Source organism: Aythya ferina (genome assembly GCF_964211825.1).
Source record: "Aythya ferina genome assembly, chromosome: 2".
Classification (NCBI taxonomy): domain Eukaryota; kingdom Metazoa; phylum Chordata; class Aves; order Anseriformes; family Anatidae; genus Aythya; species Aythya ferina.
In genome coordinates this window covers 17,883,437-17,902,543 of record NC_140297.1, presented here as the reverse complement: position 1 = coordinate 17,902,543, position 19,107 = coordinate 17,883,437, and the positions used below count along the sequence as shown (strand labels likewise).

At 40.0% G+C, this 19,107-nt stretch overlaps 1 protein-coding gene across 1 annotated transcript in view; it reads left to right on the top strand.

The window, feature by feature from the left end:
- The window catches only part of GAD2 (glutamate decarboxylase 2), a 37,961-nt gene extending 19,550 nt beyond the window's left edge, over nucleotides 1–18,411 (top strand). Inside the window, exons 9-16 of the mRNA XM_084512114.1 lie at nucleotides 3,455–3,509; nucleotides 4,876–4,992; nucleotides 6,099–6,163; nucleotides 9,917–9,995; nucleotides 11,718–11,867; nucleotides 13,625–13,732; nucleotides 15,007–15,096; nucleotides 15,743–18,411. Of these exons, the coding sequence (XP_084368240.1) occupies nucleotides 3,455–3,509; nucleotides 4,876–4,992; nucleotides 6,099–6,163; nucleotides 9,917–9,995; nucleotides 11,718–11,867; nucleotides 13,625–13,732; nucleotides 15,007–15,096; nucleotides 15,743–15,916 (838 nt within the window). The 3' untranslated portion in view covers nucleotides 15,917–18,411. The remainder of the gene's footprint in view (nucleotides 1–3,454; nucleotides 3,510–4,875; nucleotides 4,993–6,098; nucleotides 6,164–9,916; nucleotides 9,996–11,717; nucleotides 11,868–13,624; nucleotides 13,733–15,006; nucleotides 15,097–15,742) is intronic.
- The last annotated feature ends 696 nt before the right edge of the window (nucleotides 18,412–19,107 follow it).

Below are 19,107 nucleotides of genomic sequence, written 5' to 3'. Positions count from 1 at the left end.
AGAGCATATAGGATACAGTCAACAGTTAATATAACTCACTGTAGGGCTGTCATCTTCAGCAGTGTTACGCTGATTTATCCCACTCAAGGAGCTGGCTCTGTCTGTAAGCATCTGTATGAATCAGTTTTTGGAGCTCATCAAAAATCTTAAAGTTCCTTCCGCAAGGATTTCTGATATTCTTTTTTTTTTCCTGAAGTGAAACAAAAAGTCAAACTAGCAATCATTCTTTATACATTCTCTTAAGAAGCCATGAAGGTTTTGATGAAAATGTAGCATTTAAATACTGTCACATTTTGAACCAACAAAAGGAGCTGAAATGAGTTTTTTAAAGGAGTGAAAACTTGAGGAGCCTTTGCTAATGTAATTCTATCACCTCATGCCCTCACCATCCTTCTCAGCTGTACTACAAGTCACCGGAAAAGTGGGATGTACAGTCTGTTCAGTGAAGGGTCTTCCCAGCGTCGTGGGCAGCATAGGCCAACCAGGGAATGGCCCCTGGAAAGGAGTAGACCAGCAAGCTACCTACAGTTCCCATAGGTACTATAAAATTGGTTGTAAATAACTTCTTAGCTCACTCACGTAAAAGGTTTCAATTCTCTTTGAAAACCCATTTCGTGAAAGTAAAGGAATGTTAACAAAATCAACATGATTTGCTGAAGATTTCCAATTTAAGGGAAAGCACATTTTCTACAGGACAAAAAATAATTGAGAGTATTTATCAATTCTACTGAGAATCTTTTCAGTAAAGTATACTCTTACTATGAGTCCCAAATATCATTGTTGCAAGGTACTGAATTATTTATGGCTCTAGCTTAAATTGAAGGTTCTACTGCAGTTAAAATGCTCTACTCCCACTGTAAAAGGAGAGCACCAACTAAGCAATTTACAGTGCTAATCATAGTGCCTGCACATTGACTTGTGGACTTATTATCTCTTTATTAACAAAAGACTGAACACACCTTGCAGAGGAATTAATGATAACCTCCATACAACCAACACACATCAAAGTAAATCTCTAATTGTTTCTACTCACTAAAGACAGACTTGAATAAATGAAGTCATGCCTTCCTTTTCTTCTTGTGCAAATTCATTGTGATGTTTTTTTATGAAGACCACAATGTTTACCCAACCCATCCTGAAATAAGCACTAGGATTACTGCATTTCTCACCAAATCCCAGGAAGTGACACCACGACAGAGCAGGCTGTTGGTGCAGGATGTGGGCTGATGAAGTTGTAGACCTCTATGAGGGTGAAGAAGCACCATGAGATTTTTTTGACATTTCTACAAGACCTAACATCCTTCTTGGTGGCTCCTCTCTTCCCCATCTTGTTCCACACCCACCAAGTTTGCCTGGTTTTGCTGTATAATGCGACTATGTAAAGGTGTGGTAAATTTCAGCCATGAAAACATGCAGAAAATTGTGTTCTTGCTCATGTCCTAGACTAGGCAACTGTACATTTCCATTGCCTCTTTCATCACCACACACATGTATTGATAGTAATAGCATATTACCTGCAGGCTTGACATCAGAACACTTGTCTGATACGGCAGCAGTGAAGGCTGTATACAGACATGGGTACGATGAGAAGACTTCGACACCGGCAGTCTCCATCCTCAGCGTCCTTTTGCTGCTGAGTCCCTTCAGCCTTCCCCAGTAGCCCTCCTGCTTCTGATGCTGCCTAGAACATCTCATATAACCCCCGTACTATGTTATTTGGGTGAAGTTTGTATAAAGACTTAATTTGAAGTACTTCAACACTGAAGTACTTCAGTACTTCAAAGCCTATTATTTTTCAGTGCATTTTAAGACTTTCAGGTCATCTGCGCTCAGGTGACAGCACAAGAAAATGCCGTGCAATGTTGTTGGCCGTTTCCTAGATTTGGAGCAGGGGGTTGTGTGGGACTAGACTAAAAGCCTACTGCTAGCTTCTTGGTAAAATTTGGCATTGCTTGGACATTGCACTCACCTGACCATGAGTTCCTGCACATGTTCAGTATGATCAGGAGCTAGCTGATCACTTACCTTGGTACAAATTTTGGCAGTGAAGGGGTCTGCCCAGCTTTGTGTTTTCTTCTGTGCACATCCTTAATAAACTCGAAACCATTAAAGACCAATATCTAAACTATGTTTATAGGAGGAATTCAGAACCTTCCCATGGCATGCTTTTTTTTTCCTTTATTCCCATAACAGACCCAGAAGTAGTTTTTGAAAATGAGACAATTACTGCTTTTGTCTGAATCTGTACAGGTAATTGAGGGAACTCAGAATGAGTTCAGTACTTTTTATACTTTGAACTTGTATTAGAAAATCAGGGCTAATTTTTAGAGTAGAGCTTTTCTAGTTTCAATTGTTCTTTCAGTGTTTTGAGTAAGTAAACTGAAGGACAGATTGTGCAAAAAATCCAGCAGTGCAAACCCATTTCTACTGAAACAGTTACTGATGTATTGTGGGGTGTGTAAGGATTAAAACTTGTCAATCTTAGTATCTTATTATGAAAAATTAATAATATTTTGTTTTATTTACATCCATCCAGATACTGTGAAAGCACCATTTTTTAATGCAAAAGTAAAACTAAAACTCATAGTTTTATTTGTTTCCTAAAACTGGTATTTCAAGCTCTAGCAGAATTTTTTCATTTTTATTTAGAGCAACAGGAAATCAGCCATTTAATGAAAGAAAAAATACATCTAGCTGTACTAAGAAATGAGGAAGCCCTTCAGTGTATATATATTTTAATCTAAATGAACAACACTTAAACCCAGTGAAGAGTTTATTCCTGTAATATGGGGAGCTGTCATGTTTGTATTGCCATTATGTGTACTCTTTCTTAGCTAGTCTTGCTTGTAGCTAAAGCAAAGAGAAATTTAACCTCAGCATTCAATATTAGCTCTGTTTTACCTTGCACTTAATTCACTTGCAGGATTTCATAAATTAGCCGTCGAGCCTTTTACCACTGAGTCTGAATCTCAGGTAAATGGTTCATGCTAAATGTTTTGGAAATACAGTATACAGCCAGCACGAAGGGCTTAGCAGTGCACTGTGTCTGGACTGGTAGATTCTTCTCATCGCCATGCAGTTCTGCTGGCATTTGCTGTGCCTGCTGAAAGGTACTGTGGTGCTTGGCACCCAGCAAGCATCTTGGGACCCTGGGCTGAGCCCCTGCCTGGGAGCAATTACCAGGGCTGTAATTTAATGCAGTCTTTAATAGGGGGTGGCCCTGAGATAACTTCTCTCAGTAACCATCACTGTGTTGATGCAAACTGGTTGACAGAATAAGCCGGCTGAAAACATAGACTAATGGACAGCGTCTTTCTGAGTTCTTCGATGTTGCATAAGCCATGGGCAAATAAATCACTTTGTTCCTTTTTTGGGGTTTACTGTGAAGTGAAGAAGTAATAGCAAAAGCTAATTTTCAGGATCAAAATTGTAATATAACTTTCTTTTGTCCCAGAGGGAAAATGATCCCATCAGACCTTGAAAGGAGAATTCTGGAAGCCAAACAAAAAGTAAGTTTACTAGCATTTATGCTTTAAAAAAAAAAAAAAAAGTACAGAAGAGAGAAAGAAAAAAAGAAAAAGAAAAAGAAAAAAAAAACAACAACAATAGCAATAATGTTACAGCCTTTGCTTTCTTGGTAAAATTATATAGGCTTACCCATTAACTTTTGGTGTATTTCTTGGAAATGTGAGCTGGTACTTAGGAAGGTAAGAGTTGCTGAGAAAAAACGTTTAGAGCTACTTCATAATCTTCATAAGCTCTTTGGATTTTTTATAGGTATTTCTGCATAACATCTCCCTTTTTCATTTTATCAGCCTCTGATTCAATTCCCCAGCTGAATATTAGCAAAAACAAAGAAATCATCTGGGGAATTCACATGTACTTCAATGCACTGAAAATATTTCTCACAGAGTCACCAAATCAATGGGAGGTAAACTCAGATCCACGCACTCTCTAAAGTACACTACTTTTGTATGTGTTCGTTAATAGAAGCTAGAATTAAAACATCAGATTGCAGTACGCAATGGACTTGGCTCTGTTCCTTCACCAATTTTTATCTAAATAGTCATTAGAAACACAGTATTAAAAGCACAATAACACAAATTTTCATTAAGAGCTCACTTTGTCTAACAAAAGTAATACAGTATATAAAAAACAAGGCAAAATTAGAACAACTAATGAACTGAGAATAAAACACTGGTGAGAGTTGCTGTGTACTCAAGACCTTACAGTGCAAAAGCCGGGTCACAGTGTGTACTCAGTGAAGCACAGGATTTAGCAGCGGGAGTCCAAGAGGTGGTCCCTGGGCTCCATGGAGATTACTGTCTCCTCAGAAGAGCTGTTTCCTCACTGTGTGCGAGGTAAGCCCCACATCTCCCCTGCCCAGTGCCCCCAGGAGACACCCCTGGAGGAGATGCTCCCCCTGACAGGACTGGGCCACTGCATGGTTGGACTCTCTCTAGGATAATTCTAGCACAGTGCGGGGCACAATCCACCAGAGAGGTTTCTTGCACTGTGGTGCCTTGTGGACAAGGCTTTGTTTTTATGTGACACTGCATAGAGCAAACCTTTTTGTTTCAGGCAAGTGGTACAGAGCAGATCTGTTCTTTTGAGCCCTTACCTGTCTCATGCGTCTTAAATAAATGGAGGGTACTGGTTTGGAAGTTTGCTGCCACCTTAAGGTAGAAACTGTAATATCACTGGCATATAAATTAAGAAAAAAAAAAAGCTGTAACGTAGCAGGTATGTCCTCTAGGAGACACTTGTGGGCTCGTTGTGGAGGCAGCCATCCCAGCAATGCCAGTTCCAGCGGTGCAAGAAGAGTTTGGGCTGCTGCGGTCTGACTTTGCCAAATGCCTCTGTGCTTTCTTGTAGGGATTTGTTCCTTTCCTAGTGAGTGCCACAGCTGGAACAACAGTGTATGGGGCATTTGATCCACTCATAGCTATTGCCGATATCTGCAAGAAATACAAAATCTGGATGCACGTGGATGTAAGTGTCATCTTATGTGGGGTGGGAGAAAATTACAAGGCGTGTTAGCATGAAATTATTAGTTTGTACAAAAAAAAAAATTTTTTTTTTTTACTTGGTTCCTGTAATTAAGTCTGTTCTCCAAGCACTGACTTCCCAGTCCTCTGAAAGGCTCAGGACAGGGGGACGTTATAGGAGCTGTGACTATGCAGTGCTTCTAGCAACTGGGACACTTAAGATGGGTGACCTAGTTTGGGAGCTTTTAGCCTTCAGTTTTATCTCTAAGTATCATTAATACAAGAAATCCATAAAAACTATACCGCGCACAGGCTCAGCTTCTGCAGCAGCTGCAAAATAAATGCATAAGGCTGCATTGTTTCTGGAGTAAAGTACCCCAAATTGCTGAACAGATTAATCGAAATGCTAAAAAATAAAAATAAAAATATATCAGATTGGCTGCTTTTCTCAGCTTTATCTGGGTTCATGCCAATAAGTCTTTTGGAAGGATCATCTTTCAGCCCTAGAATTGGTTTTGTGTCATTTTTGCAAAACCTTTCTCTAAAGAGGCTTGGCAATTGAATTTCCATAGGGCTGGGTATCTTGCTTTTGGATTACTCTGTCAGCCAAAATCATCCCAATTCAAAGGAAGAATTCACATTTGCTTAAAATACCTCTCAGTCACATGAAGTGTCTGCTTGTCCCACATCTCTTGTGAGCAAAAGCAAATGGGGGGGAGGCACAGAGGTGAGAAATACAATGAAGACTCACCACAGGAGCTGAGATCCCAGTTTGTTTTGTTATTACTTAGACAGTAGAAGGGAGAAAGCAGCTTGCTCAGGAGCAGCTCTGCACATCATTAATTATGGTGTGGGGCAGCCCCATGCGGCAGTGGCATTGGTGAAGGAGGGGGTAGCTAGTGGTACACGCCAACCAGGGGCTGTGAAATGCTGCTTCTGCACTGCTGGAAGAGAATTGTTAGTACAGGGGATGCCCCAGGCTCCATCTGCCTGGACGTTTTGCCACATCAGCAAGGATAAAAGGGCCCCAAAGTGATGTGAACTCACAGCTGTCATCCTGGAGCAAGGCAGAGGTATCTTCCCATTAAGATGATGTATCTTGCCTTCTAGGGAGCGTGGGGCGGCGGGCTGCTGATGTCAAGAAAGCACAAATGGAAGCTAAATGGTGTTGAAAGGTATGATTTATTAACATTAATTAAACACATTTATTAAGTATGTTTTAACAGACTTGTGATTACCATAGCAATGTCTATAAATACAAATAAAAATCAGCCAGTGTTATCTCCAGGATTCAGTTGGAAAAAATTATGCAAACTGTTCTTCCAGTTGAAATAACATTGCTAAGTGCCTTTTGTTCAGTGTTGCAGTGTGGCGGCACTTTGTTTTGCAGTATGAACAGCAGGCATTTCTTTGCATTTTTATTCCTTCCAGCATACAATCTGCAGTCCAGAGTGGTTTCTACAGCATCCTCTGATTCAATATCCAAAATTAATTAGCAATTGAATTTCTCTAAGACATGCACCTTGGAGGGTTTGCATGCTGAGGTCTATGTGTGGATGCACCTGCTTGTTGGACAGGTGCTGTGGCAGTCACCACCCACTGCCCTGCCACTTATGGAGAGAATGCTCCCCACCCAGCTGTACTAACGACATCCCCTCAGTAAATCCTGTCTGTATATCGTGTCTGGATATACACAGTTGTAGTCGTCAGCCCATCAATATTACAGATACACACAGATGAGTGTAAACAATGGCAAAGCAGTTCAGCATCTGGAAAGGCTGCGCTTAAACTTACAAACAACTGCCAGAAACTTTTAGTTGATCTCCTTGCCATAGGATGTTAAGATCAAAGAAAAAACATTTAGGAGTTCTGTGAGCCACAACTGTCAGGACTCAGAGTATTTGGAGGAAGTTTGTATATGCTTGTCCTGTTTTACCCTGTTCCCAGGCATCTGTTTAGGCCACTTGCTAGAGATGGTATTCTGGGCTAGATGGAGTCCTTCTCACATTTGTGTATTTTCTGAAGCTCATGCTGCTTGAGATTAAATTATTACTCCCTCCTGCCTTTTTTATCTCTAAATCAAATTGCCAATTAAAATTACAATCAACTTCCTCATCCTGTTCCTATTCTCATGTATCTCACATGCAAAATTTGGAAAGCAGCCAGTGGTTCTACAAATTTGATATGCTTTAGTTAAGGCTGCCTCCAGCACTCCAAACTTAACATATTTTTCCCAAAAAGGACATATATCCAAATATCCATCGCATTATCTACCCAGCTGCCTGTGAGGATAGGGTTTGAAAAAAAGTTTGCCTCCAAATTTGCTGACCAAGTTCTGCTGTCATGAGAAGGTCAGGTTGAGTCTATGCTAGAGAATTTTCCAAGCAGTATGCCTTAGATCCTGAACATCACTGGAGTTCCTCCAGTGTTCGGTAAGCACCACCTCCATGTGGCAAGCAAATTAATGAGATTTGTCATTTCCAGTCCTGTTCCCCTGTTTGATGGACACAGCAGCTCACTTCAGTTTGTCCAGATTTCTAATGTGGGCACCTCTAGAAGAGATTTCCCTAGATCTGATTCCTATGGGCAGTCCTGTTTCATGGTACAACTCAATCATTACAGGTCTGGATAGATGAGAAGTGGAGTTGTGTTTGGTAGGGGAGGAAGGGACAAGAAGGGACCATTAAATGGAGCACTCTTGCTCTGAGTTTTCCCATCCTTCTGCTAACAGGCAGTCCAGAAAAAATACTGTCAAAGGCAGGGGAACTGCAGGGCTATCCTTATGATTCTCTCCAGTCCCTGCACAGCAGATTTCAACAGCACCCTGAAGAATGTGGTGTGCTTCTTGGTGTCTGGTGCAGATAGGTCTGGCCACCACCAGGAGATGCACTCTGGTGCTCCCCTCTCAGAGTCTCAGGCAGGGGTTGACAGCTGCATGAGAAAAGCATGCTTGCAGCTGAGTGAGCGCTCCCATGTAGGGTCTGGGCATCCTTCCCGGAGCTGCGCCTGGCCAGTGAATGCACCTCAGTCTGTTTTTAATACTGGCCGAGGACCAAATTCTGCCAGTCTTGAATTTCTCCTGTCATCCATTTGGAAACTCTAAAGGAAAACTTTTCTTTTTTCCGCCTGTGATCCACAGTCAAAAAATCACCTAGGTGCTTGGTGTGCAGTTACTTTGGTGAATGCTTTAAAAAAAACATCTGTGGATGCATGTACATGTAGCTTCTTTTCTTCGCTGTTTCTCTCAGTCAGCAATTTCTTCAAGCACATACTGATGGCTGAAGACCAGAAAAACTGATGAAAAACAAATGAAAAGTGGGATATTACTATTTAATTATTTTTTTTTTCTGGATGCAATTGGGATAAATTTGTGACCTTAGGGTAAATTAAATGTTTTAGGCAGATAATTAATATCTGGCTGTTGACAGTACATAATCCCATTGCTCAAGAAAAACTCATACCACTACTGTTACCTAGAAGTCTCTTAAGGAATTTCTGCCTGATTCAGCATAGGCACGGATAAAAATGAAAAAGTATCATATTGAAGGAAATTTGTGGACCTGAATGCATGTTCAGAATTGTTAGCTCTGGTGTTGTAGTCAGATGGCTGACTCTAAGTTGATTAAAAGCTGCCAAATACTTAAAAGCCAAGCCAAGTGGCCAGATGTTGCCTGTGGAAGACTGTTCCCTATAGATTTTTGTATCAGGCACTTGTGTAGTCCATTTAAATAGCAAAGAAGGAAGCACAGAACTGCTGCAGTGTCCAATGTGCATTTTGGAATTGCTTGCTTTGAAGGAGCGAAAGCAATTTGGTAGGAAATGATAAGGACAAGCATGAATCTATAAAACTGTCTCCAAATCCTATGAAGGAAAACATTACCTGCAAGTGCATCCTGAGTCCTTTAAGCATTTAGATGTCCTTGTTGACTCCTTTATATCAATTTACACCATCAAAACTCAAATCATTGCACTACACAAAATCACATTCACTGTGCATCCTTGACAGCTTGCCAAATAGGATGCAAATGTATATGTCTATCAGCTAATCATCATATGTAATAATAGTAATTAGCAAACAGCCAGTCAAGCATAACACAAAATTACAACAATAAACAACTGGACAATCTGCCATTCAGCACTTGCCACAGTCCCAAATGTCTCTTCTCCAGCCTGAATTGTGACAGCACCCTGTTTCTTCACAAGATCTGGGCTGACAGCTATTTTTGCAATCTGTGTGTCCTGAGGGCAGGCAGGCACAGGCTCTTCTGTAGAAGGGTGGATCAGTTCTGTGTTTATTACTGTGGTAATTTTGTACCCAGTCCTCCAGTCATGTGAATTAATGCAGCCAACCTAAAATCAAAGAGCTACAAAAACTTACCATGAGCACAGCAACTAGAAAAATCACTTTTGGCCAGGTTTTCCAAGAGAGTCGGAGACTCAGAAGTACTCAGAAGTATGTAAAGAAATTTTCAGAAATATTTGCATGCATTAATTACTAAAATCTTACTGAAATTGAACTGAGTGAGAGGGAATCTGCTAGTCTGCCAGCTTCCTGTGTTCATCTTTGATCAGCTGTGTGCCTTTAGGAAGTTCATCAGTCAAGTGGGTGTTTTTGAGACCTTTACCTTATGTTTATGAAGTATAAATGACTCCTGAGAAAGTTTAATACTAATTAAATGTAGTGCATAGAGCAATTATCTTGTGATAAGTTGCCAAAATTGTCATCCAAAAACAATCCAGAGCTGGGTCCCTTACAAAAGTATTTCTTTCCCAATCAACCATGATTTCTTCCAGCTTTGCTTCTTCAGAAAACAAAAAAGAAAAAGGTGCGCCTTGCTACGTGTTTGTTATTATGATTATTACTAAATGTCTCCCTGGTTTCACCACAGTTGAATAGTATCTGAGCTTCGTGTGGTTTGCTCTCCCAGGGCCAACTCAGTGACCTGGAACCCGCACAAGATGATGGGCGTCCCACTGCAGTGTTCAGCCTTGCTAGTAAGAGAAGAGGTATGTCCCAAAATACTCGCTTCTCCGGTCCCTTCTGACATTTTCTTTCAGAGAGTCCCACATGTTTTCTCCGTATGTGTGTCATAGTTAGCATTTGCTAATGTGATGAAGGTTATACAAGAAGCTGAGAAATAGACCTCTACTTGTGCACTCAAAGCTGTGAGTGCAAAAGGGAATTAAAGTAGCTGTCAAACAGACTGTTTTGTGGGCTTTGCTTTCAAAATGTCTATAGTTAACTTGTGGGTGTGTAGATGTGTAGCCCCACTGGCTTCTGTGTAGCATAAAAGGTGGCTGTAGGCAAAATCTCAACCTCTTAGAATGAACAGTGTGGTATAAATGCAGTACGACAATAGTTCCAGAATCTCAGCATCATTATGCTTTCTAGACTTTTATGACAGATATTTCAATCCAGCTCTGATCCACATATCCACTTTGGGGCACATGAAAATAAAAAAGGGAAAACTTAAGGTCTCTTGGAATAAGAAGTAGACATTTCATTCAGTACTAGAACTTGAATTATCCTTCAAGCCTGTAATTTCCATAAAACCATCAGTTACTGGGACAGCTGCTATACAACCACTACTTACTAGACCAGCTATCAAAAAGCTGGTTGCTGTTTTGCTAACAGCTGTACAACAGATTGTATACAAAGTGATTGCACTTAGGAATAGAGAAGCTGACTTTTATTTGCCCTCAGGGTCAGTTCCCTGAAACAAATCCCACCTGATGAAGTCGGTACCATCCTTGACCTCTGGCAAGAACAGATGGCTCAGTTTAAGAGAAAACCAGTTCTCCTCCTCCTCCCCCCACCCTTCATTTTACTGTCTCAGTTTTGAGTTACACATAAAGCTTAGACTTGCTGATAAACAGCCAAGATTTGTTTCTTATTGGGCTGGAAATTGCAGTTTTAGGCAACAGATATACAAGGTATATCTTAAACTTGGTTGAGGAGTTCGCAAGAGCCAAAACATGACTCTCTGCTTTTCACTTAAAAAGCTGAAGGAGACCTTATGCTTTCACGGGCCAGGTTCTTCTCCTTGTTGCCTGCTGGCCCTCCCACAAAGCTGACTTTCTGAACTATGTCTTGCAGCCCAGAAATAGCTCTAGCTGGCTGTTTAAAGCCATATGCTCTTTTGCCTGTTCAAAGCTTTCTGTAACACTTAGGCATCTAACCTGAGCTGGGGGCTTCGCAAATATCTTTCTTGGAGAAGAGCTGTGCCTACATAAAAAGAACAAAATCAATGACAGTCAGAATTTTAGACACCAAAGCAACTAGAAAAGTGGTGTGATAATATTTACATTAGTCACCAAATTGGCTTGGTCTGAGTCAACCAGAGGAACGCCTTCCAAGGAAAGGAGGAAAAGGAACCAGATGAAGGAATAAAGAGTGAGATCCAAAAATGAACTTACTCATGATGATGCTAAGAAGCACAAAGTCCAGGCTTCATTTAAAAAACACCTTGGCTGTGGTAGTGTATTACACATTGGTGAGTCAGGTGCCAGAGTGTCCTGGACACTGAACAAGGTGTGAAAGAATTAGAGCACTGAGCAACTAAGTTTGGCTTTGTCCTTTTTTTGATCTTTCTCTTGTGCTTGGACACATATTCCACTGAATTTGGGTGTTTTGTAATTTCTGCTGGGCAGCCACTTGCCCAAAGCAACCCTCAAAAGAGTAGTTGCACTTGGGCTGACAGGAATTTTTTGTGTTTCTGTTTCTATAAGGGGCTGATGCAGAGTTGCAATCAAATGCATGCTTCCTACCTCTTTCAACAAGATAAGCACTATGACCTGTCTTACGACACCGGAGACAAGGCTTTGCAGTGTGGGCGGCATGTTGATGTCTTCAAGCTATGGCTGATGTGGAGAGCAAAGGTAGGACATCCTGCAGTGTACTTGTTTGCATTAAAATAATGCACACCAGGTACTGCTTTCTTTTCTGTGATCATCATTTTAGGAAATACCTGACCTGAATTTCACGTATATAACATGAAAGAAAGAACATTATTATTTTCCTTTTTTTTTTATACTTTTAACAATTTAGCTTCAAAGCAGCACACATGATTTTGAAACTTGAACTCCATGGCTTTGTATAGCATTTGCTTTATGTAACTGTAGGAGTCTAACAGCATAAATCATATGCTTAAGAATGTTGTTATATACATTTCTGGAAGTAAAAAGATGTTTTATTTTAATGACATTCAGAAATTAAACGTGGCAAATCAAGACTGGAATACCTAGTTTTATTGCATGAAGTAGGTATAGAGTCATCTTTTGAAGTAGAGGAAAACTCATCGAAATCTGTTCTCTAGGAAATCTGAAAACACCAACCCTAATGATTAATTCATCTGTATTTGTAAAATGTTGCTAAATAAGTTCTTCCATATATTTATTCAATCTATTATGTCAAGTTGCCTCAGGTTTTTTTTTTTTTTTCAGAGGAGATGACATCACTGTTTTAATTTCCAGAAAGCCTTAAAGATCCTCATGTGCTTCATTAAAACTCTGAAAACAATTCTGAGACAGACACCAAGCATGGCTGGAGGTGTGGGAGTCTGTAAAGGGGGATGCAATTTTCAGAGGTTGGAATAGCTGTTGTACTAACTGGGGCCCCTACACAGCAGGTGGTTTTAGCCACATGTCCCTCTTTAGCTCCAGGCCTTTCTCCCAGGGCTATGCTAGTTCTACCCTGTTTCGAAATCTCTGTATACAGAGCTTTTAAGTCAGTTCTGCACTGCCAGAACAGATTTAGCAGGGACGTGCCTCCATTATTCAGAGACATTTCTTCTTTTAAACCCCATATTTCCAATGTCTTATACTGCTTTTTCTCATCTCACACTCCACTTGTAATATAAATGTTACAAAATAGGATGTATGTTTCTTAAGTGGTTTATCTATTCCAGCTGTTTGTTCCCCTTCCTCCCTCTTAAAGCTGGATCCTTTGTGGCATCACAGCTGGTGACTGCAGGAACAATTATGATGTCACAGACAGAGGATTATGACTTCTGCCAGAGAAGAAAAAGCAGGATTTGCTGGAGCTCTTCAAAAACACGGCTTCTGACTTGATGTGGCATCAATTAGAATAAAGGGGGAAAAAACACCAGGGAGGCAGGGCAGTATTTGAACAAAATTTGCATTTCCACAGCATCAAGCTGGTCTCTGTTTTTGTGTTTAACTGAAAATAATTATTCTTGGAAAAAAAAAAAACAGCTCATTACCTCTTGGAGATTAAAGCCCCCTGTTCTAAAAATTGCCCCAGACTCCCCATGCATGGAACTCAGCATCTTCCTGTGGAGACACTCCCCCCTGCCAGCCCAAAATCTTCTCTCCAAAATCTGTGGATGAGGCCACCCTTTACCATCAATGTTACCAATATTTTGCTGAGAAACAAGCAGTATCAGGGGCTTATTGTGCATTAGGGGCATCAGTGGCTAGACCTATAGGTGCATGAACTGCACACAGGAAAGCATCCTTCATCTGACAGAATCAGATCCTTAATCTGTCCCACAGACACTTCAGAAAGGACCTATGCTGGCACTGTGGTGAGTGCTGCGTGGTTCTTTCACTGCTTCTGGTCACAGAACAGAGAGTCATATCATCTTTTTTTTTTTTTTTTCCTTTTTTCTCTAAAGGGAACCACAGGATTTGAAGCACAAATTGATAAGTGCTTGGAACTTGCAGAATACCTATACAACAAAATAAAGAACAGAGAAGGGTATGAAATGGTGTTTGATGGAAAGGTATGTACTGCAACTGTTTTTTTCTTCCCAGTTGGTCAGCAGCACTTGCCTTAGATACCGGGTTGCTACCAACACTTCAAACCAAAGAGGCATAGCAAAGAACAGTGTCCCTTGTAACAAAACCTGTTGTTGTGCTGATAACTCTCTTTCTTATGGGATCTAGGGACATGGCAGCTGTGCATAAGTTACCCATTTGTACAGTTTCACCCCACTGAACCTAAACTCTCAGAGCAAAGCAGCACACACACAATTAGAACCAGCTATCAAACAGTAAAAAGAGGCTCTAGTTTCGTAATTCAAGGGTCTGTTAGGAATGTGGATTACATTGCCCCATGTAGCTCTGAAAGATTGTTTGTGCAAAGGGTGTTTATCAGCAGCCTCCAGTGAGCAGTCACAGGGGCCCCACAGGTACCTGGGGTGATCTGTGCGGACTATCCATGTTGTAGTCCCTAAGTACTCCACAGCACAAGGATAAATGTCATCCTTGTGCCTCCAAACAGAGATAACAGACCCATACCCACATGCCACTATGTAATTTATTTCCCACACCTTACACATCATCACTGAATTTGGTCCACTGAATCTCATGACATGTAAAGATACTGACAGCAGTCAGGGCTGCTCTAGCTCATGCGTTTAGCATCTAGCAAAGAGGAATGCGGTGAGGCAGGCAACTGTTGGGAGATTGCAAAAAATACAGAAAATGTCAACTGATTTTGCCTTTCCACTTGGTGCTCCCACATAAGTTGAAGTAGCTAAAGCACTGTGATGGATACATATTAATTCAGGAGCTACCTGAATCAAATGGAGAAGTAATAAATTTCATTAAATGTACAAAAAAATCTTAGACTATCTCATGCACCACCTGTGACTCCTATTTACAGGGCCAGATTTTACATTATGCTGTCATGTAATAACAGTAAATGACATGGTCCTTGCCTCTAAATTATCTGTAATAGACATTTGCCTTATCTGTATTCCCTTCAGCCTCTTGGGGGGACAGCACCTACAAAATCTAGATGCTTCTCAGTAGGGGATAAATATATTTGCACAGCTGGGTGATGTGTTTCCGCATCTGACATCCTGGGAATAAATTGCCTAAAATTATCCTTTCTGCATTAATAATGATGATGACTCTCAGCGGACTACAGTAATGAAAGCCATTGATTGCTGTCACAATATGATGCATGAGAGGGGGAAAGGCATGAGTTTAATTGCAAGTGAGATATTATGAGCATTTCTTGCAGCATAAACCATTATTATTCTGTGTTTAGCCTCAGCACACAAACGTCTGCTTCTGGTATATACCTCCCAGCTTGCGTAGCATGGAAGACAATGAAGAAAGGATGAGCCGCCTTATGAAGGTAAGAAGCATTCCCCCAGGATGTTGTGCGGTGAACAGTGAAATCTGTACAGGCAGGCAGGCCCCAGAATGAGAATCCAGAGCATGGGGTCAGGTCACTTTGCTATATTCTGGCAAATGACACATCCATCGTCATTTACTGCAGGCTAGCCTGGCACCATCATGCTCTGGTCTCCAGGTTTGGTATTCCTTGGGTTTGCCTCTTCTCTAGAGTGTGTATTCAACTTTGGTTATAGTAAACCACAATTTGTAAACCCAGCAAATGTAATAATTGCTTGGTAATACTATGGCACTCTGGCATATAAAAAGAAGGTGGAAAATGATTGCAACAATTCTTTGAGCATTATGAGCACCAGTTACTGTGTCCAGTTACCTGTCAGCAATACTGAGAAAGTAGAGGGAAAATTCCCCCATGGTTTTAAAAGCTGGGCAAAAAAAACAGATAAACCCAATGCCTTTCCAGTAAGCCATTTACTCTTTAATAGAGGTTAACTTTTTTATCAATATTTGACATTTTCATTTTAATATTTTTTATAGTTCTTCATCCATATAAAAAAAAAAAAAACCTCTACTCTTAGTTATAATAATAGTAATAATAACATTATTATTGATAATAATAATCTGCTTTTTGTTTTATGCCATTGCAGGTGGCACCAGTGATAAAAGCCAGGATGATGGAGTATGGGATGACCATGGTGAGCTATCAGCCTCTGGGAGACAAAGTGAACTTCTTCCGGATGGTCATCTCAAACCCAGCAGCAACTCATCAGGACATTGATTTCCTGATTGATGAAATAGAGCGCCTGGGACAAGATTTATAATAGGCGGGTGTGAAAGTCTGTTCCTGGACCTCTAAGTAGACAATTAAGTTGTCACAAACTGTGCGAATGTATTTGTAGTTTGTTCCAAAGTAAATCTATTTCTATATTGTGGCGTTGGAGTAGAGTACAGTTTAAAATCAAGAAACATGGCTCCTTTAAAGTCCTTTCCTGAGTTTTAGAATACCTCTTTAATAATTAGCTGCACAAAAAGCTGCATTGAAACAAATAAGGGAGAACAGAAGATACTTAAAATGTTACCCCAAATTTTAATAGTGACTACTTCAAATGAAAAGCAATCAGACTGAGTGATGCAAAATTTGCCCAAAATGGTGACAAAATCAAATTGAGGGAAGGGGGAGGGGGTAGTGAGAAACAGAGTATACAAGCTGTATGTTTAAAAGTGAAAGTATTTTGCCTTTTTCGTAGTATTAGAAAAGAATTTCTAATTTACCTATAGCAACATTTCAAATGTATTTAAATAGGTATAGTTTTACAAAAGGAAAAATATATATATATGAAAAAAAATCCTATTTTGTAAACTATATATTTTTATTTTATATGGGTTATAAAACTGCAAGGACAGAAGCTGAAAATTAACTAGAATTCTTTTTCTTTTGATGGAGGTGCCTCAAGTATTTATTACTGCTTAGTTTAAACCATAAGCCCACATACATTCTGAAGAGGTACCAATACCTCATTTCTCCATGTCACATGGATTGTGGATCTCCAGGATTGATTACTGAAAAAAACCTCAAGAGTACTGCAGCTCTTAAAACCACTTAATAAGATCAATTACAGTACAACAATAGGATGCTATTATTCCTAATTACGTTTCCCACTTGGCCTAACTAAGCAGACGCACAATCAATATACAGTGCTAACCAAGACTGAAATAAGGTTGTATTTGGATGGTTTCTTTGTCCTGTGGTGAAAAAGCCTATCCAAAATAGTAATGTGTCTGAATAAATGCTTATGTTGTAACAATTTCCTCTACGAGCAGTGCAGAGCTACACTGAAAATACAAATTGACTGAAATTCTTTCTAAAGAAAGCTACATTAAGAGGGTAAAGACTTGTCACAGATGTACAGGTCTGCAGGACAAGGCCTAAACTAAACGTGGCTATAGTCCAAATGACAGTGATGGAACATAAGTAACAAACTGCTTTGTCAGAGGCTTCTTCCAGTACTGGACTACATCCCTGTTTGCCATGGCTTTTGAAATTGCAGAAAAAAAAATGAGCTTAGTCTACATTTGCCTAGAACAGTCCACACGGAGCTTCACTGGCCTTCACAGGCACAGTTCTTGCAGAATTCATGTGCTGCACCATTCCTTAACGTTAGTGGTGACTGCGAGATGGCAGCTGAAGTTTATCCTCTTTCCCCTCGGTATCTAGAAACATTGGTAGGAATTATGGGGCTTAGGCCTGTCTATTTATAACCCTACTGAAGTTTTGGTTTAACTTAGCCTAAACGGCCAACTTCTGTTTGTAAAGCAATATGGTTTTGCTGGCTCTAAAATACTTGAAGAGAAAATAAGAAGTGCAATGTGGTTTTAATTTAATCTAAAATACGTAAGTGAAGTATTAATGTAATATCATGAGGACATGAAGTAAGAAGGAAATAAATTGTGTCTGTAATTGTGTTGCCTTTATTATATTGATAGTACTGTTTTGTCACCTCAGATTGAGGCTGTGCACTTTAGATTTAAACTGTACAATGTTGCAAATCAACATGTGTTGCTGTATAAGCTTGTACAATATATTATTGATAAGTCATTATTTGTGTGGTACTAGTATTTACTCTTGGTATTGTAAGAGCTGCATTCACGCCAGTCCCTCTACTGTATCTTTGCTTGGTATTAACCTCTCCTTGTCAGCTTTTAGGCAGACCTCTCACCTCACTTTGGTGGATTTCCATTGCTGCCTACAGTGCATAATGGAGTGAGCTGAGCTATAGAGGAGATGCCAGTTTTGTCAGGAAGGACTTCAATGTGACCTTTGCTGAACGTGTCAAAATCACCAGCCTAATCACTGAAATACTGAGTAGAGCAGCAAATTACAGTCTTTCTTTCTGTGAAAAAGGCAAGCAGAGAGCATTAAAAAAAAAATAGTACAGGGACAATAATGAAGGTGTTGAATAGCCTGGTTACATCTTGCATGTGCAATTCTGTTTTAAAGTGCTAAGTGCATACGATGTATTTACTAGCTGTATGTGCCAATCCAAGATTTACATTCGGTGTTCCAGGAGAACCAGCATTTTTTTCCACCTTACTATGTTTATTGCAGCCGGGAAAGAGTGGCATAGCAACCTGTTCTTGTGTTTGACCAAAGTATCTTATATGTGTTGTTGATCTAAATCCAAATAAAAGTGTAAAATGTGACTGTGGGTCTTTTCATTAGCAGCACTGATGGGCACTGTCAGCAGAAAACAGATTTATCACTTGTGCCACTTCGGAGCAAGGCCCCAATAAAGAGAATGTTTAATTGTACTGCTTTTCTGTGTCTCCTTCTGGATTTTTTCATGGCAAGATGCATTCTGTTAATTATCGTAACATAAAAACAATTCCATCACCAGACCCTTTTTGAGGCAATACTTGGCACCAACATACAAGTGTAAATCTGCCATCTGCTATTCCTTTACCTTATCTTTACAAGACGGATTTAGTTGCTTTATTCTCCTCAGACAAGCTCAACAATTTTTTATCTTTTGTTTTGTCTTTTCATTCCATGAGCACTTATCCCCAAATTAACCATAGACTTTAATCATCCTCCAGCACAGTGGAAGTTGTCAGGATGCTTTCCAGGGTGACACAAACTATATGATGGCAACAATTTAAAAGGGCCATGAAATAATAATAAAATAATAATAATAAAAAAAAAAAAATAGACAAAGCAACGGATGCAAAAATTAAGATTTTAGTCTGCATGTCTCCCCAGCCTCATTCTTCCAAAATCCTGTCTGCCCTATTTTCCTTCTCCTCTCTGAAGAGCTTCACAGCCTACAGCAGATGCAGAGAAAGAAAACAAAATGATGCTGTTTAGGAAGTTTTTGTCTAAGATGAGATTTTTGTGTATCATTGCTCTAAATCTGCAGTAGAATTTGCGATTAATGCCTATACCCCGTACTTAGGCAGAGCCCATCTAGAGGCTTTGTAAGGAGAAACAGAACTGGAGAAGATTCTGGGCAATTGG